The following is a 20,933-nucleotide window of genomic DNA, read 5'->3' on the forward strand; positions in this document are numbered from 1 at the left end:
CAGCTCAACCACTTAACCACTATGCTACACCGTATCTAATCTCCTTATGCTTATGGCCGTCACTACATCCTCTGGCAGTGAATTCTACAGCTTAATCATTTGTTGAGTAAAGTACTTCCTTTTGTCTTTCCTGAATCTATTGCCCATCAACTCCTCTGGTGCCTTTTAGAGAAAACACTCTCTCCACCCTGTGCTTAATTTTATAAACCTCTGTTATGTTTCCCCACAATCATCTTTTTTCCTTAACTGATGAATCTTGGATTCTTTATGCTTTACTTATAGTAAAGATGCTCCAGTCCTATAACCATCTTGGTTGCCCTCCTTTGTACTTTTTCCAGCTCTGTAATACCCTGCTATCTGCTTGATATTTAACAGGGAGCTTTCTTTTGATGAAGAGTGCAGTTCCCAGAAATTTCATTCCCATTGGATACAAAACAAAGACATTGTTGCCAGATTTTTATTTTGCTTTTAGTTGCTTAGAAAACTGGGAACCCCTCTTACATTTGCCTGAAATTTGGCAGGAAGAGCCCTTGGAAGAGGAATACAGTCCATGAAAATTTCATCCTAATTGGATGGGAAACAAACAAGTTACGGCCACAGTACATATTTCCCTTTGAAATCTGATTTCCACTGAAACCAATGGAAAAAGAATGATAAAAACAATTAATGCAGTAATGAATGAATACAGTTTTTCAAAATGAAAAGAAAAAAATGCACACACTTCCAATTCTCATTTATTACTCTCAACTGAATATGCCAATTGAAAAAGACTGTGTTTGAATTGTCACTAGATGATACAGCAATTAAACTGTGATGGCTCATTCATACGCACAAATAATCACTTGATATTACAGCCAACCAGTGATTGACATGCTGGAAGGTTTTCATGTAACCCAGTCTTGGTATAATGAAAGAATAATTCAAGTCCAGTTCAGGCATATCCTTATCCACTGTGATGTCTAAATACAAACACATATTCTTGCCAATGCTGCAATGTGCAACTCTAGCAAAGCTTTTATCAGATATCAGCCAAATATTTGGGGCATTAATATGTCACATTCACAGTTTAAATGAAAATTCCTCTAAGTAGAAATAGCTGTACAATTTGCTGAAAGATTCTTAGAGGAAAAACCCCAAATGAAAACCAAGGTCTTGCTAGGTCTTTTATCTAGACTTTAGTTTCACAACAACACTGTGAGATAGGATAGGTTGATATAGTGACTTGCCTCCTAAGGATTTTAACCTGGACGACACCCATATTGAAACCCAACTGGCTAAGAAATGTGCCACACTGTTAGATACAAGGAGCTGGGATTGTGGTGGTACAGCTCCCCATAAGTCAGGATGTCCTGTGTCATTGACAGGCAGATGTACCTCTGCTCAGCAACCTTGGGAACCAGATCTGCCCGGGCCAGAAGGGGGCTATTAATATACAATCCATCTTGTCTGATTGGATCTTGCTGAGTGCCCTGGGGATTACAGGAATGGGCGGGAAGAGGTAGAACAGTTTGCCCGACCAAGTAATTTGGAAGGCATCCTCCAGAGACAGGGGGTCACTCCCAGCTCCGGAACAGAACAAACAGCATTTGGTGTTGTATGCTGTGGCAAACAGGTCCACCTCTGGTACACCCCATTGGGCAAAAATATGACTGAGACCCACAATGAGCACCCCATCCTCGAGAGGAAGCATCAGTAGTCAAAATTACGTGGTGAGGAGATGTACCAAAGGACATTTCTTGTGTAAGGTTAGACTCATGATCTGATTACCTGTCTGGGTACAGAAAATTTATGGCTAGGAGAGTGTAAGGCAGCCTGATACCTTCTTACAAGCCAATTTTAGAGGTTGCACATATTTAGGCGTGCATAAGGCACCGCAGTCGTGGAGGCTGCCATGTGACCCAACAACCTTTGTATTCCCCACAGTTTAGAAGCGGTTCTCAGAAAACACAGACACCAGTGTTTTGATGGTATGCACCTTTTCCAGAGGCAAGTAAGCCTTAGTGTCCTCTGAATCAAAGACTGCACCAATGTAGCTCATTCTCTGACATGATTCCAATTTGGATTTGTCAAAGTTAATAATCATTCCTAACCATAAACAAGTATTAACCACCAGGGAAACATCCCTTTGTAGTTCCTCCCTTGATGATGCTGAAATAAGCCAATCATCAAGGTATGGAAAAATAGAGCTACCCTGCTCTCTAAGATAGGCCACAACAGGTGCCATACACTTTGTAAATACCCTAGGCGCAGTAGATAACCAAAATGATAATACTGTGTACTGGTACATTCTGTTCAAGTATGTGAAAGAGAGATACTTCCTGTGAACCTTTCTAATAGCCACATGGAAGTAAGCGTACTTAAGATCCTGGACTGCAAACAACTCACCAGGGTTTAACAGGGCCAGAACTGCCACTGGTGTAATCATTTTGAATTTTGATGTCTTCAGATACCAATTGAGACCTCTTAGGTCAAGAATAGCCCGAAGGCCTCCATCCTTTCGGAGGACAAGGAAAAACTTTGAGAAAAACTCCAAGGAAGGATCTGCATCCTCTACCTGTACAATTGCTCCCTTCTTATGGAGAGCTTCAATTTCATTTTGCAGCTCAGGCAAGACATCGTTAATAGCTGCCAAAGGCAGAATGTAATTGGGAGGCACCACAAACTCTAACCCATAGCCATGTTCAACAATGGCTAAGACCCAAGAGACAGTTGTTATTGATTCCATTAGGTAGGCAGACAGGCGTACAAAGGAGCAGTCTGGGTTAGAGGTGGCAGCAACAAGTCAAAACTGCTTGGAAGGACCCTGGTTGTCCTTCCTCTGGGGTTGTTGGTGTTGTTGCTTTGGCTTATATGGCCTTCTCCTAGTCTGCTGGTTGGATTTGTAAGGGCACTGATAGGACCCCTGATACTGCTGCCCCTGCTTGTAGGGTCAGTTTTAGGATTGATACTGATGGCAAGGAAAGTACCTGGGTTTATAAGACTGCTGGTCTGAAGGCAGGATCCCCAGGGATTTCGCCATTTGCCTGTTCTTTTTCTTTTGCGAGAGAATTTTGTCAGTGGTAGAGGCAAACAAGGAGGTGCCTTCAAATGGCATTTCTTCCACCTTGACCCTCGTCTCAGGTGGCAAGCCCGTCAAGCGAAGCCAGGAGTGATGGTGAATTAGGATGGCACCGCCCATCCCCTTGGCAGATGTTTCTGAGTGCCTTCCCGCATTCATTTGCTGTTTTGATAACCGAATGGCCTCTGTTTGCAGCAACTCCATCATGGTCTTCTTTTGGGGGATGTCCTTGATGTACTCAGTCAACTTTTCCCAATGTTAGAGCTGATAGCCCCCCCCCCATTATGGTTTGGTAATTGCCAATCCGTATGTTGATTGCTGATAAAGAGTACTGTCTCCTCCCAAGGGCATCCATCTTCTTGCCCTCTTTATCCGGTGGCACTGAGTGTGCACTTGTTCTATTATGCTGTACTTTTTCAGTCACCAGCGATGAAGGTTGCGGGTGTTTAAAGAGTGAGGGCCATGTATCCTGCTTGATTTTATACATGGACTCAACTCTTTTGAATGTAGCTGGTAGTTCTGCCAATCTCTCACACTCCTTCAGTATGATCTGGTTGAGTCCCTCAAGGAGAGGGAAAGCCACAGATGCAGGTGTGTCATTGTACAGTCTGCTCGGCAATTTCCCTTGAGCTACTGGTGTAGATGTAGCTACATCGAAGTCCATGGCAGTCGCCATCTGAGACATCTGTTCTGCATAGATGAGCAGATCCTCGAAGGGAGACCTTGCTGCAGGGCTGATGTTCTCATTGGGGGAAGGATCTAAGGCTGTCTTGGATCCAATCTCTGACAATGCTGGCACTGGCTCCTCCTCATCCTCGGAACTGTAGGATGCCTGTAACTGGGCTGGAGATGGTGGGGCAACCGGATCCTTCCTGTTGACATTGATGGTCTTGGATTCAACAGGTGCAGGGCCTCAGCCAGTAACAATGATGAGGCGGCGGGATGCAGCAAGCGTGGTGATGCCTTTCCGCTGTGAAGATCCTTGGTTTCGGCAGATGTCTACTGTGAGATCCATGCCGATTCCGACTAGGTGGAGTTGGAGAGTCAGAACCCAATGGTATCAGGTCTGGGTGCAGCATCGGTTCTCTGCTCGACTCCTGTCCCAAATCACCTCAGAAGCCAGGCTGGATCTCCTGCAGCTCTCCCTCTGATATCGACCTTTTGGGTGAATGGAAGTGCAGCGAAGGTGTCCAGGGAGGAAGCAGAATGATGTCCTTAGTGTCATTCTGGAGCTGAGGTGGTTGTGACACCCTCGACTCCGATCTCGCTCTCGAGCCCGAAGGAACAGCTGCCTTCTTGATGGGCTTAGTATGGGTCCCAGACTCTGACTGGCTTGTCTTCAAGTGGGACTTCAACTCTGAGCAGGATTTCTCATTCTCAACTTCAATTTCGAGTCAGATTGTGAGAGATGTTTTGTCTTCTTCAACTTTTTAGTGGGCGGCTCCAAAGGTCTGTCCAGAACTAACGGCGTGGGTTTTTCAGTCAGCCTCGACACTGCCAATTCTAATCTCGCCAGCGACCTGGCTGAAACTACTGACCCCGCTCTGGAGCAGCAATCATGGGTTGACAAGGGCCACGACCTCTTAGTTGTCAGCAGAGGGGCCTGATCCTTGGGGATCGGTGGTTTTGCTGCAAACACCTTCTCCCATAAAGAGACTGTGAGGTGAACTGCTCTTTCACAATGAGCCTTGGAAGTAAATTGGTGGCAGAGGGTGTCCCTCACCCAGGCACCCAGGCAGAGGAGATAGAGATTATGTTAATCAGAGTTGTGTCATCTTGGTGGAACATTGACCACACTTCTTAAACAAGGCCTTTGCCTCCAACATAACTGTTAGGAGTATAGAGACTCACAACCGGACGAAATCATAAAGGTAAAGTCCGAGGTCCAGAAGAAAAGTCAAGCCAGTCCAATAAAGTCCAAAATCCAAGAGAAATCAAGCCAGTCCGAAATTCTCAGAAAGCCGAGTAATTCAGTCAGATAGCTAGAGCAAAAACAAACAGAGCAGCAAGCCAAGATCCTCTCTTCGCGGCAGCTCAGAGAGAACTGGGGGGAATCGCGTGCCCATTTTGGAGAAGAACATGATTCTGGAGAAGCAGCCCCTAAAGGAGTGTTTTAAAAGCTTTAAAGGATTTTTCCGAGTGACTGGCCTGAGCGCATGCACAGTCCCATATGGGACTGCACAGAAGAGCAACAATGAACAAACCTCATGCCATAAATGAAATGTCAGCACAACAGCTCCATGGATTGGGCTGAAGTGTTACCATAGTGGCACAAGACCAAGGCTACTGGCTATAGGTGCTCTTAATACAGTGCAAAGGCATACCATGAAGATATCAGCAACAAGAAGGAGAAGAAGGCAGAGACTTGGATGCCCCATGTATTACCCAAAGATTCTCAGATTAAATCTGGAATCTAGGGCTAGGCTGTGCTTTCCTGGTTATAAGTGCTCACCTAGCTTTCCTTGACAGCTGTCCCCAACCTGCTGTCGGTCTTACTCTTCCTCCTCCTCTTTGTCTTCTTCCCTCTACCTGCTCTCGCTCTCGCTCTCACTCCTCCACAACCCACCACACCTTGTGGGTGGACTTCCCTTATATCCTGTCCCTCATTCCTGGCTCCACCTGCCAGCCACACCCCTCTTTTGGCCTCTAGTCTTGGCCTTAGCTGCCTCAAGCAGCTGCACCTGGGGAAGCTAGTCTGGCTGATTTGGGCAGCTACAGCTGCACCTGGGGTAGCTAGTCTCTTGGCTGGCTGCCAAGCCTCCTCTGCTCCGAGCTTCAGGCCCCTGTGCAGCTACAGCTGTGCTCTCTTGGCTGGCTGCCAAGCTCTCTCTACTAAAGGCCTCAGGCAGCCCCACCTGTGGCTGCTTTGCTTTCAGCCCCACCTGGTTCTGGCTGATTTCTTCTAGCCTGCCTGGAAGCTGGGGCGTAGCCCTGTGCTGCCCTTCCTCTACTGCAGGTAAGGTTGCTGGCTGTCTTGCTGCTAGCTGACTGTCCCTGCTTCCTGGGCTTTCTCCCTCTGTTCTGATCCCCTCCTAGCTGTCCCTTACTCCCTCTGTTGGGGCTCTTAGCCTCCCATGGGAGGGTGGAGCTAGCTGGCTTCCACCTGCCCCTTCTGACCCTCTGTGGCTTGGGTGCTTCTTTGTCCTCCTCTGTTGCCATCCTGTGCAGGGCCTGGGTGACTGCTGGGGAGGCTGGGTAGCTGTCTCCCAGCTGCCTCCCGTCTCCTCCTCCCAGCAAGTCTGGGGGCTGAACCTCTGACCCCGGACAGTGGGTCAATAGGCAGAACACCACTCACCTTGTTGTGACACATAAGTGGGTGAAAGTGGGTACATTTTTTGTGGGCTTTGAAATTTTAGTAGTTATCCACAATGCCAAAGTAGCTCAAAGGGTTTGAGGACATCAACTTCTGCAAATATTTAACTTTTCATATTTGACCAAGGGACAAAACTAGTGTTGTTTGTAGTAAGAAGGCTTAAAAATGCATTTCTCAACACATCAAATACCATTCCCATCTGAGAAGATCTGCCCAGACTCCAGCCTCTATTGCCCCCCCAAGAAGCTACAGACCCATGTGCACATGTGTTAGTCAACTTACATATTCCAGAAAGCAGGAACCAATCTCGCTCAGATGTGGGTAATCTTTGTTGAATTTTTTCTCCAATGCTTTAACAAATTTTTTCTGGCACTTGTAGATCTCCTCAATATTTCCAAAGATAGTTTTCAGTTGCTCCTCAGTGAACATATCTGCTCTTTTACGGCACTGTTTTATATAGCCCTGGAGAAAAGACAGGTTTGATGGGCAAGTTATTTGGGAGACTAAAAAACACTGCCCTGACAAATGTGGCTAAATGAGTTGTTGGGGCACAGTCCAAACATACTGAAGCAGTTCAGCAGTTTATAAAACCTAATGCATGGAAACCCCTGAGGCTGTTACCTTGTTTTAATTCTGTCACTAAAGGACATATGGGGCAATTTGTTTTAATTATTTGAGAAAAAAATAATCCAACAGTAGGAGAAAATTAGGCAGTAGTAGAGACCACAGAGAATCTCACCATTTAAACCAAAATCATTTGTACTGAAGAAGTAGACTGACAGTGCCTTCCTAAGCAGAGTTAAACCCAACTAAGAGTGCAATCCTGTGGGTGTATGTAAGCACTCAGGGAACCGACCAGGAGTTATGCCAGTGTATCCCGGACTTACACCAGCATAACCTCCCTATGCTGGCACAGCAGCCTGCCATTGCTCGACCTGGGCTCTCCGTTGGCACCCAGCCACAATGGCGAGGTACTGGTGTAATCGCAGCATAAGTTCCTGCGCTGGCATGCTGGGAGGTGGGCCAGGAGAAGGGGCACAAGTGAGTCCGCTCCCTAAGCCGTTTCATGCCTGGAAACACCCCCAGCAGAAGCAGAAAGTTATGCCACAAAAAATGACAGCATAGCCCATAGTCACCCATTGTATGGGAAAAGTCACCACCCCCCCCACACACCCAGCAGCCCCGGCGCCAGGGTTACTGGTACCTGAGGCAATCCTCACATGCGCGCCCCCGGGCTGCACAATGACGTCATCACGTGGGGCCATTTGCCGGTGGGTAGCTGGAGCAGCGCGAGGAGGTCGCCCACGCTCCACCCGCCGCCCCAGACGCCTGCCGTCCCTGCCCCGCGGCTGCTGTGCCTGCCCAGGGGCATGTGGCGGCGGCGCTGTGCACGCCTCCGCCCCCAACAGCCCCTCCGGTGCCCCCTTTGGCCCCGCAACGCCCGTGGCCCCCGCCTCATGGCCTCAACAGTGGCACCGGCCCTGACACCCAGCCCCACTCAAGTGGCCTGACAAAGCATAGGATGCCAGTTAGCATGAGGACCAATCCATTTGCACCCCCCAGGCACCTAAGCCCCTTCCCCCAATCCCAATCAGCTCCTTGGGCATGCTCCATAACCTCTGGCCAGGGTGTTCATGACCCCAGGTAAGTAGGGCTTTGACTAGAGGCTCTGCTTGAGAGCCCTCTGCCGTGGGGACTTAGAGAGTGAGGCAAGAGAGGGTGCTCGCAGAGGCGAGGCAAGAGTGCATAGGGGGAATTTGCAAAATTCAGGGCTTGCCTTACAGTCACATATGGGAGGACAGCCACATCCAGAATGGCTGACTAACAACTACCTCCCAAGTTCCCTTGCAGGTTACCCATCTCCTGAGTCCTGGCTCGAGAAGCGGCGAGGGTGTACCAACAGATAAGAAAGACCTGGGAGGTGGCTGCCCCGGTTTGCTCAAGCAAACCAGCCTCCCTTCTCTCCTCACCTGCACCCCTCCCAGACACTGGCCTCTGCAGTTGAGGATTGCTGGGGGGGGGGGTGGCCATGAGCCGGCGTGGCCCATGAGTGGGCGCAGCACATGCCTGCCACAGAGGCAGTTACCCAGGGAGCCACACTCAACACAGTTGTTTGGGGGGGGGCTTCCAGCAGCCCATATTGGGGCTCTGTTCAGACTTCCTTGGCCGGGCTTCCGGTAGAGGCAACAGCGCGGCTGTGGTTCAGAGTGACTGTGTGCTTACCTCATGATTCCTTTACAATGGCGGGTGTGCAGCCCCATGACTATCTCCCTCACCAGATCAGAGCACCAACGAGCCACACAGCACTGGAACATTCAGATGCAGATGAGGAGCACTCTCTTGCCAAAGGGGCATCCGTCATCTGGTTGCCGGCAGCACCTGTGGCAATGGAGCTGCCCCCACTGCCCCCAGCTCTGGATACTTTTCCAAGATGTGGAAGACCTGGCCGTGGCTTGAGAGAGGTCAGGCCTATCACCACACATGGCTGTTTTGTGCTATGCACGTTTATCCTTATGCCTTTGTTACCTACCTCACAGATGTCCTTCAGGTGTTTGATGTAATCTCTCTCTGTGCTTAGGATCTCATTGATAACATTGGTCCTCATCTGATCCTTGGTTGTTTGCCCCACCCCATAACGGTGGGCAGCATTTTGGGAGTCTTCTGCCCTGCCGTCCTCTAACTTCAGAGAATAGTCTTCCATTGGCTCATCCTGGTTCACTCGGAGCTGGGCCAAATACAAGAAGATCTCCATGTTATAATCAATTACTTCAGGGTTCTCTGTTTTTTACTCTGCTTTTGTCCATATAAGACAAAATGTAAGCTGTACAATTTCTTCCCTTCTCCCATTCCAATTTTTTCCTGCTGCTGTTGAAATCCCACTTGCTGCAAATCCAAATACCTCTATAATTACTGTTTACAGTCATGTATGGAATATGGTTTTCATTCAGGAGAAGAGATACTCTGACCACTGGAATTAAGTATGAGCTGTCTCCACTGATACGCATTTATATATTTTGAAAATACAGATATTTTATCCAGATACCTGCCCAAGGCAGCTCACAAATAATGCAATAAAATCAGCAGAAGAAAAACAATCAACAAACAGACCTAAAAACAAACCAGAGCATAAAGTATAAAACTGCCTAAAAAGGATATCCATAAAACAGTCCTCCAGCTAAAAGCAAATCATAGAAGCTGTTTTAAAATAATGAATCCTTTAGTTAAAAGCCTGAGTAAAAAGAAATGTCTGGGGCCTGGGGCCTAAAAGAGAGACAGGCAGGCACCAGGAGAGCTTCAAGGGGAATGACATTCCTCAGAAGAGGATCTTAACTGGTGGACAGAACAATATAGGTGGTAGTGGTAGTTTAACCCCAAACCCACACTCTGAATTCTGCCTGGAAACAAATGGACAGCCATTGCAGATCTTTCAGAACGCAGGCAATACAATTCCTGTATCCTGCCTCCAACAGCACTTTTGGCCATTATATTTGGGACCAACTGAAGTTTCTCAACACATAAAGAAAACCAGACTAGAGACTGGCGTCCTCCATACTGAGACGGAGCTTACTGCACGTGTTCCATTACATAAACATATCCCTTCAGAACTGTGCTGCAAGGCACAAAAGACAAGAATGAAATGCCCTCTGTTCTAGAAGCATCTTAGCCAGTATCTAGCTGGAGAGTAGCTTCCTCAGCTACAGAGAAGCTTTTTTGGAGATAAGGAGCTCATGAATCATCAGTAGATAATAGTTTTTCCTCACCCCCAATTTTTTTTTCCAATACCAGCAAAAGTTGGTATATTATTTAATGATATGAAAATAGGAGAAACAGGGAATAACTGAGAAAGGAGGAAAGCCCGTGCTGGCTATTAAGTTCTGCAAGACCTAACGGTATGGGTGAAGTTGTTGAGCTCAGAAAATCTGTGCAATGGATAAAAACTTACTTTTATACTCACTAGACCTTGTATTAGCTGAGGAAGGTCAAATGGCTTGTCATAGGGTGAAATGGTTTTGTGACTGGCCTTGAAGAGCTTCCCTGTGGCTCATGTGTACTGGGAGGGGCTTTCTCCTTATGCCTCAAATGTAAGTGCATGCTGAGGCAATTTACCTTTTGACAAACATGATGGCAGAATAATCTACAGGACGTCTCCATTTCCTTTCAATGTCAGTAATGTTTCAAGAAGGCATTGTAAAATAAACTTGAGTTCACAATCCATTTGTAGCCTTTAAGCTGGATCTCTTAAATCTTTCAAACTGGCCACAAGATGGCAGTGCGACAAGAATGGGAATCAAACCAGCCACTTGTTTTTAAGGGGGTCAGTTTTATCAAGCTCTCTAAATACATTCCTGAGGGTTTTCCATATGACTTTTCCCCATCAATTCTGGCCCCATACTGCTTCAATTTATCCCCTGATTTCTGCACACATTGTTTTGCCATTAGTTTTCAATTTGGGTTTTTGGTTTTCCCGTTCCCCGCCCCAGTTCTTTAGAGACTTTTACCCAGCTTTTTTGGGAAGCTGGTTTTGAGTTTTCCTTGGGCATAATGTTTCTTTAGATTTTGTTTGTTTCCCCCCACCCCAACCCACTTTTCGATGACTGGACATGCATCATCATCAAACTATCCCTCCCCGGCACCTTCTTTCCCACTCCTCCAGGTTTTGTGTTCTGTCTTTTCTTACCATTTTCATAGCCTTATGTTGACCTACCATTGTAACAATACATGCAGCAGATTATCTGAAATTTCATTTTAAAAAAGAATGCAAGTCTCTAGCCTGGTCCATTGAGGAGATACACCTTTTTCTTTCTATCTCTGCAAAAGAATCTCTGCTTACTTTTTTAAAAAATGAAAGCTTGGAATTCAGAGAATCTGCTGTATGTATTGTTACAACAGTAGGTTGCTATAATGCTATAAAAATGAAAAAAAAATTAAAAAATGCAAGAGCCCTGGGGTCCCAGGGGAGGGGACACTTCTGGAGCCAGAAAAAGCTGCATGATTTGAAAAGCATATAGCCAGTGCTGCTGTGGGTCTGTCCCAATAGAGGTTGATTTTCCCTGCCACTACTGGTGTCCACCTCCGAGCTCTGGATCAGCCCAGGCACAGCTCTCCAGCTGGACCATGGGGAGGGAGGGGGTAGCTTAGGTATAGGTGGTGGAGCTGCTCCTCTTTTAGGCTTCCCAATGCAAAGACTTCCTTGTGTGTTCATTTTCATCTTTTTTAAAAAATCAGCCTTTATATCAATATAATGTTATAAGCATACACAAAAAGTAAAAATGAGGGGATGCTATAAGGTCACCAGTTATGCCACTGATGACAACAACCTAACTTGAAAATCCTGATTATTTAAGGCATGTGCAGAACAAAATAAATCAATTCCACAACTGTAAAAATGCAGAGGAAAGGCAGACGTGCAGAAGAACTGTGCCCAAACTGATTTCAATGCTTAGGGATCAACTGCTAAGAAAATCAGGAATAAGTCAAGCGTGTGGAAAAGCCCCTGATTTTCTTGTCTCCCAGTGAAACTTTCGGTACAGTTCCTTCACATTTGGTATCTGTAGTTCTGTCATAAGAAGAGAATTAATGTTCCTGAGATTAATTTTGTACACATTTAGAGAAGTTCAAAAGGACAATCAGCCAAACACTCTGCTTCAGCCATTTCTTTTTGCCATATGCATAATGCAAGTGTGTGGATTTTTTGTACTAGAGCAGTTGTTAATGTGTGAGCCTCAGGATGTGCTTTGTTGTGCTGTGTTTATTCTGTCTTGTTTTCCGAGGGTTTGCTGTTTTATGTAACCCATTCATCTCATGTTATTGTTTTATTTTTTGTTTTAAATAATAATAATAACATTTGATTTATATACACACAACCATCACCCTGTGAGGTGGGTGGGGCTGAGAGAGCTGTGACTGACCCAAGGTCACCCAGCTGACTTCAAGAAGAGGAGTGAGGAATCAAACCCGGCCTGAATCCACATTACCTCGGCGTGTCCCGGTGTTGCACTAAATGTTCGCTAAACACCTGGAAGTATAGTGTCTTTCAAGCGCAATTTCTGAATCATGCTAGAAAGACGCTATACTTCCGGGTGTTTAGCAAACATTTAGTGCAACACCGGGACGCGCCGAGGTAATGTGGATTCAGCCCTGGTTCTCCAGATTAGAGTTCTGCTGCTCTTAACCACTACACCATCCTGTGTGCTTTTTTAAGTGGAAGGGTGAGATACCAACCAAACAAACAAAAAAAAGAAGTCTTGCAGCAGGGCATTTCACTTCTTTCATACTTGAAAGCTGTAGGCCACAGCTTGCAAAAGATTAAGGATGCAAATGTACCTGGGAGTGACTGCACAGGGGGACTGACTTACTCAACCACTACACCAAACTGGCAACACTGCTCTACTGATTTGTGTGTTAAAAATGAAAACATGGCTCAGTTCTGTGCTGCAAGTAGCAACTGCTTCTCGTGACAATGCCTCACACAAGCTGTAGCTCCAACCCCCAGAAATTTTTGCTTCGTTCCCCCCCACACAAAAGCCCCTGCTTGTCCTGCTCTCCCCTTGAATATGGACTGCCTTCTCACTGTTTTCTCCCACTCAAGATGAAGAAAAAAGGGTGATGTGAAAAATGTGTCTTCCTAACTCCTTCAGTACCATCAGTGACATATACAAAAGGAGAAGCTATGCTGACTTTACCACTAAGGATCAGAGCCCTGCCCACATGAGGGCAAGTGAGAAGCAGTGATGGTTCAGTCGGCCCACATGCAGACAGCTACAGAATATTTTCAAAGGTGTTAGATGCTGGCAACAAGCAATTACTGAAACTGCAGGAAACATTTATCTCATTAAAAGTCCTGAAAGACTGCTCAGTATTAACACATAGAACTGAAAACACACAGTACACATATAGTCTTACCCGTACAAAGCTGGCTGGGAACCAGCCCTCGCTATCCATTATCCTGCCCCACCACCATTCCTTGTTAGTGGCATCCATTACTTCAATGACATCGCCAGCCTTAAAGCCCAGCTCCTGGTCATCCATGGTGACGTGATCCCAGAGGGCCTCTGCATAGACCACACCTCCATCGCTGATGAGCTGGAAGAGAGCATGCAAATATGTTCAGCAATAAGCCCAGGTGACCTGCCTATATCAAACCTCTATAAGCCATGAAGTATCCTGCAGGCAGAGAAAGGTTGATGCAAGAGACTATCTCTTGGATATCCTAAACTAGGAATATGGGCCATTCAAAGAAGTGTAAACCCACCCCCAGCTTGTAGCACATCTGGGTTGTGGTTCACCTAGATTTATTCATTTATATCGTTTTTCTTTAGTGGGGACCCAAAGTGGCATACATCATTCTGCTCTCCTCCTCTTTAACATGTCATGTAAATCAGCTTTGCTTTGTTTCAGAAATATTTCATCTCTGTGCTTGGCTTTATGCTCATTTTTCAAATTTCCTGCAACCATACCCTATTTTATCTCTTTCACTGAATGTCATGAGTGGGCCATCCCTATAAGGACATGTGGAAATGGCTCTTGTTTGCATGCACAACGTGTGCACACTCTGCAACATTTCCACGTTGTGCCAGGAATGATGTCATTCTCAGCACAACGCAAAAGTGTTCTGGAGCACACAGGAGCATGCTGCGGGGTTCCTAGGCCCATTCCCATGCCTTTTCTCCTAATGACCAATTGAGAGGTGGTAGAGGGCAGAGGCTGGGAGCAGGAATGTCATGATTATATTGTATTTTCACTTGCACTGTGTAATCCGCCTTAGACCTCAGTGAGAAAAGCAGACTAACAACAACAACAACAACAACAACTCTTTGAAGTAAGTTAGGGTCAGAGTATGTGATTGGCCCAAGGTCACCCAGCAAGCTTCACAAACAGAGCAAGGATTCAAACCTGGGTCTCACAGATCCTAGTCTGAAAATCTAAGTACTATGCCACACTGGTGGACAGATATCATCCTAGAATCAAGCTGATTGGAGTTTTCAGGCAATTTGGTAAATATTGCCACATACTTTGTATTCCATAGGCACAAACTCTGCTCCAGCATGCATGATAATTTAAAGGGGCAATCCAAAAAGCACATCTTCCTTGGCACTCTGATTCCTTTCGACTGTGTTTATGCTACAGACAGAGGAACTCAATGGATTATGCCACAAGGCATGCATACAACTGCAACAAAGATGAAATTAATATATACGTATTTCAAGGTTATATGTCACAAAGTGCCTCCTCTTTGGGCATGACCTTGCCTTCTTCTGCCTCATTTATCTATAGAAACAAATTCACTTCATTTGCTCCCTTGATTTTCTTTCCCAAAGTCTACCTGTTTACATGCACAACAACATCACTCATTTTCCCCCTCCTGAACACCTCACCTCGTATTATTATTATTATTATTATTATTATTATTATTATTATTATTATTATTATTATTATTATTATTAACATTTCTAACTCGCCCTTCCTGCAAGCGGGCTCAGGGTGAGGTACAAATATTAAAACAATTCATAAAACAACAGTTCATCATAAAATCAACAGCAGATACTAACTGTCCCAAGATGGGGTCAATTCCAGATTCCTGCCCTTCGAATCCCTGTTCATGTTACAATGAAGGTATGTACATCTTGCTGTCCATGCATATTATCTGTTTATAAGAAAGAACCAGATCACATTCACTTTACAAATGAAACTGGGGGCAAGTTAGGGTTGCCAGGTCCCTTTACCGTCCCAGTGGGAGGGGGGAGGACCTGGCACTTACTTTTTTGATGTCTTTGTGCACATGCTTTGCACACATGCGCCAGGAGCAGCACAATGACATCACTTCCAGGAGTGACATCTTCACGCAGGCATCAGAAGTCCTCTCAGGCTTCGAGCTGGGCAAATTTGGGCCTCCAAACAGGCCAAATCAGCCTGCACAAAATCTGGGAGTTTTCCTGGGGCCTGTGCGATAACTAAGGTTGCCAGGTCCCTCTCACCTCCCCTCAGGAGGTAGGGGGAGCTGCCACTTACCTCATGCCACTCCCGAGGATTGTGCACACTCCCTTGGGCTGACATGATGACATCACTTCCAGTAGTGATGTCACCGTGCCAGTCGCACGAGTGCTCCCACACTCTCCACAGGCTCTGATTCAGCTTGCTTTGGGTCCAAATTGGCCCCAAATGAAGCACGGGAATGCTCCTGTGGCTGGCATAATGACGTCACTTCTGGAAGGGACATCGCCACACCAGTTGGGAACGGCATGCGTTCCTGAGGTGTTTGCTGGTGGTGGGCAACCCCCGGGAGCTTTCCCCCTCCCACCGATCGCTGGGCGATTGGCAGACGAGGGGGCAAATCTCTGCGCACCTGGGAACTCTAGCGATTACATCACTTCTGGGAGTGATGTCATCAACCTGCACCAGGAGTGCACCCCTGGAAGCCCATTCCCAAGCCTTTTCCCCCACCGTCCAGGTGAGTGTTGGTGGGGGGAGGAGGCTGGGTGCAGGGGATCCTCCACCCCTACCGGGGGAATAGCAACCCTAGGGTCAGTATACGGATAAACCTGGGGTTTCAATCACATGTTCAATTGTACATGTGTGGAATATAACATGAGATTTACTGAATGCATGTATATGAGGAAATCAAATGTACACTGTACACAGACTGTATGTGTCTAATATAATTTGTGAAGAGTTACTGATCCTCCTAAGTCAACTGAAAGGAGTAATCTCTATCACAGTTCTTTTTCGCATGGGCAGACAGATCTTTCTTAGTATTTTTTTTAAATATCAAATTATGATACACTTAAATACTGTGACAAAGAGCTCCACAACAGGATTTTAAAAAGCATAGCAAAGATGAGACTGTTCTGCACCTTAACTAATAAATGAAGATAAGCTTTTTTACCAAGTGTGGGACTAGCACTTGCAAATTAGTCAGAGAACTGTAATGGTGCCATTTCCTCTGCTTCACTCTCATGGTTCAGTTAGCAAGTGAAATCAGAATGCACTACAGAAAGCCCGTTTTGCTGTACAATCATACCATTATGCCGTAAACCAATTAAATCTCTGAGACACATAGAACTTGAGAAGCCACATCAGAGAATGATGAAGTGCAGAAAATCTAAAAATATAACATATTTGAAAGGAAAGGCACATGATGGATAGAAAGCTCAAGCAAGGTTCCACTACTTTCTTTTTAACTAACATACTCATAAGATACTTTTTAATAAATATACTGATCTAATATTAGACACACAATGAACGCCTTTCCAGGCAGCTAGTTCATTGTACAGGCAACATGCTGTAGCTACCAACTTGTTACAGGCTATTCAAATGTATTTTCCCTAGCAAATGCATTGGTTGTAGAGGGAATTCAAGTAATACGTTTCCCTCCCTCCAAATCACAATTTGTTGTCACTGTGAGTGTATGTACTGCAGTGACAAATGCTATGAGAGTGTTGTGGTACCTGCTGGCTAGCAATCAGGGTTCCTCTACAATATCCACACTATTCTAATTTTTTTAAAAGACCAACAATCCATGTCATAAATAATGCTCCTGCAGGAGCACTCATCTAATCTTCTAAAATTAAAATCAGGATAAATAACCTGGCATCCCTCAACAGTACTACCTTCTCCCAAACAGCAGTACTCCACCTAAGGCTCTGTGTTTCTCCTCCCTGCTGCTGGGGCACACACACACACACGCCATACAAATTAAAGTTGGGGGGAAGGGTTCTAGCTGAGCCCTTTCTCTGGCATCTAGTTAAATATGTGCAGGATTGTGTTTTGAGGTGGAAAATATTGAATTGTGCAGTCTGAAGTGGTAGTGCTCTATTACAGGTTTAGCAATTCAATGGGAATTAGATGGGAACATGAAAATGCATCATCCATATTGCTCTGTGGTAAAGGAAGGAACAGACTGAATATTAGGGTCAAATTATTCATGTTCTGAGAAGACTGGGGTCAGGAAGGATATCTTGAGTTATTTCTAAAAACAAAAGCAGCAATGGTGGGGGAGGGGTTCTAAGTGAGGTCACAGCCTGGGGAGAGGGTATTTAACTTTCCCTGCACTATTTCCCCAAAACAAATTGTTAAGAATTGCCAGCCTCCAGGTGGTAGCTGAAGATCTCCTGCAATTACAACTGATCTCCAGGCCACAGAGATTAGTTCTCCTGGAGAAAATGGCTGCTTTGGAGGATGGACTCAGGTCCCACATCTCCTAAAACCCCACTTTCTCAGGTTTCACTCCAAAAATCTCTACAAATTTTCCAACCTGGAGCTGCCAACCCAATTGCTTTTCTAAAGCAGCTATTTGGTCCCAAGTAGAAAATGTAAACAATTTATGTACATTTCCACGAAGTACAAAATAGCAGCATCAGAAAAATTATGTGGAGGAAGAAACAGCTACCACCACGCCAAGCACTGGTCCAGATCTCTTGCAGCTGCCTCTGCTATTGAAAAATGCAGGAATACTGATTGTGGATTTCCTGTATCACTTGTAATTTGACCTTTAATGTCTAGAACCTGAAGGACAGAAAATATATACACTGTCTCCCCCTAGTCCTTCTGTCACTCATCATTTTTCACAACAATGTTAAGTTAACCAAAGGAAGAGGCCCCTGTGCTTATTTCTACAGGGTTTACAGCTGGCAAGGAATGTGCCTACAGTCCAGGTGCAACATGTGTGTCACTGATGCTAACTCTAGACTCCACCATAGGTGTGCCAAGAACTCGTTAGCATTTTTACTCTTCAGCAGCTGTTGTTAATGAGCTGCAGCAGCATTCTGCTGCAATCAGCTTGCTGTACCACTATAAACCCAGCTGAAATCCCACAGTCTTGTGCTTATTACTGGATGGCAGAAAGTATATATAAAAAAGATATAGTAGAGGTCGTTGCATGAGATCCTTTGAGCCAGAGCAGAACAAATATTGCCAAGAGGGAGAAGTAACAGCCACTCTGGGTTAACATAATTACGTTGAAAGTAAGTAGTTATTCCTATGCAAAGAAATGCAGGTTGCATCTGTATGCACAGTTTTTCATCAGTTCCCATTTGTCTAAAGTGGTTTACCTCAGCATAATTGCCTTTTAAGTTGGCAGGCTGCAGAGAAAGCTCAAGGCGATATTTAAAAAGATAAGAGATTGGTGTATTTGTTAGGTGAGCCTTTCCGCTGCAGCTCATGAATCCTGGATGAAGGCTGTTTCAGGACACATCCTTCCTTTTTATCCATTTTGCTCTTTATAGTGTAATCCTACACAGACTTGCTCCAGTCCAAGCCCACTGCAATCATTGGTCTTAGATTGGAATAACTCAACACAGGACTACAATAACAGTCTATGAATATATCACTGTAATACGCCAATATCACTAATGCTATTCATTTTTGCAAAGAGCTGAAAAATCAGCCCAATTTCTACCATACGCATAATGCAATTTTATATATAGTCAGTGAGTGCTTCCATACAAATGGATGGTCGTGCAGGTTTTTCAACCATAATTCACAAAAGAGAGTGATTTCTTCACAAAAGGTAGTCACATCAAAATGGCTGTAGCTGCCAAAACCTCGCAACAGGAAGTACCAGTGAGGTACTTCAGGCTTAACTTCCTCTCTGGGCTTTACATCAGATGGTCAGAGTAGAGTCTTAAACTACAAACCAGAAAATATCACTATTTCTGTTGTGCTCCAGTTACAGATGTCTCTACTTCTGCTGTAGCTAAAAAAAAGGTTAAAGGATTGACAACTTCAGATATTTTAACATCTTTCTGGTTAAAAAATCAATAATCCTGGCTTCATTTCATACATTTAAATCTGCAGTAATGACAACCTCTTAGTGTGGATTTTCAGGACCAAGTCGGATGCAGCACAAAGAGATCTCTCATGCTTAAAGGAGGTTAACTGGATACAAGCTTGTTAGAAAAGCCCTATATGGCTTTTCCAGCCTCGGTCACATACATACAGAGTGCTATTTGTCCTACAGGAGAGACATAAACTTACCAAACAAGCCGAACCTGTGACTTGCTGAACCATCACAAACGATAGCATGTATGCCAACAACCATGACAAGCTACTGTCAGGTCAAAGCATTGTTCCAGGGCTAACCTTGACAAAACAGACACAATGGCTACAATATTTAAAGTTATGGGATGGGGTGAAATGTTACACCCAACCAGGAACTATGCATCAAGGTCAAAATTGAAAGAAATAGCAAGCTGATTGATCATGCGGGAAGACAATGAATGATTAAAAAGGAAAAGAAGAAGACCAGTATTGTTGATGTTGACACACTATTGGAAGGTAATACTAAGAATTTTGGAAGACGAGATGAGAACATAAAGCAGAAAGGGACAATGGAACCTGAACATGGGAGGTCAACTTCTTCATTTGGCCTCGGTTTGATCACAGCAGGAGTATTATATTCAGAACTACGTACAACATTTTAAGGCAATTCCTACAATTAAAACAGAATATAGAATAAAATGCTGTACAGGAAAATTAGGGAGTCCTCTTATGGGCTATGGATACCAAGGACAATTACACTGTTCTCATAAAGGCTAGGAGGAAGCAGCATTTCTTCTCCTACAGCGCAGCATCTTGTCCACTCTTCTGGCCAGCGATGAAAATGGAAACTTGTGAAACTGGAAGCAGAGGACTGTCCACAGGCAGGAGACTAGCTGAATCTTTCAGCATCACTGTATTCTCTTTTGCAACTTTTCCATCTTTAATCCAAGGAGGAATATCTTTCACATTCTATGCTTCATTGGGATTCTGAACAGCAAGGGCATGAAGACTGATGCTCTCACTGGTTACTTTGGAATTGCCCTCGGGACTTGCCGGAGCTCAAGCTTCACTATCTTTTGGAAGCATCGTAAGATTTTTTTTATGTGCCAGTTTTGGCAGTCAGAATAAAAAAGATGAGATTTTAGCACTAATGCTGTTTTAATTCAGTTGTCGATGGATACTTTATGCAGCGGTTGATAATTTTTTTGTCTCTCAAAAAAAGCAGCTGATTAATATTTTATAGGCAATGAAAATTAAAACTACTATTTTACCATCCTCATTGCATGTACAGAACATTTCCAGACACTGAAGACAACAGGATATGTATACCTCAGAGCCTCTGGGCAGGGGTGAATGCCATAAAAATAACTCCACGAATAATATATTGCATGTTTGCACTGTTTATTTATGCGAAAATATTATCTTCATTTAATAATCTCAGAATAAAACCAATAATGAGACACTGTAACTTTATTCAGTTAATTAAAAGCAAGGCCATTAATTACCAGTACTTTCACTGACTGACAGCCCTACAATGTAAGCATATTTCCCTCCAAAAATATTTAAAAGACTGATAAATAAAAGCTAATACTCTATGACATAAAAAACTTAAAACTATCTAAAGCCCTCAATCTGTTTAAATGTCTAAGCTCATCTAAAACCCATAAAAGGCCATTAACTGTCACATGTGATCTTCTGCCCTGAAGTGGCCTCAATGTAGCTTAACATGATTTTCCACCCAGCCTATTCTAATTCCTTCCATCCAACACTGGAAGATTAAGCAACAGCTGAGATAACCACAGTGCC

At 44.7% G+C, this 20,933-nt stretch overlaps 1 protein-coding gene across 1 annotated transcript in view; it reads right to left on the reverse strand.

The window, feature by feature from the left end:
* The window catches only part of ARHGEF4 (Rho guanine nucleotide exchange factor 4), a 145,263-nt gene that overhangs the window by 20,327 nt on the left and 104,003 nt on the right, over positions 1-20,933 (reverse strand). Inside the window, 3 exon segments of the mRNA XM_054983995.1 lie at positions 6,654-6,833; positions 8,902-9,096; positions 13,275-13,454. Of these exon segments, the coding sequence (XP_054839970.1) occupies positions 6,654-6,833; positions 8,902-9,096; positions 13,275-13,454 (555 nt within the window).

The sequence above is a fragment of the Eublepharis macularius genome, chromosome 6 (assembly GCF_028583425.1).
Source record: "Eublepharis macularius isolate TG4126 chromosome 6, MPM_Emac_v1.0, whole genome shotgun sequence".
NCBI classification, from domain to species: Eukaryota; Metazoa; Chordata; class Lepidosauria; order Squamata; family Eublepharidae; genus Eublepharis; species Eublepharis macularius.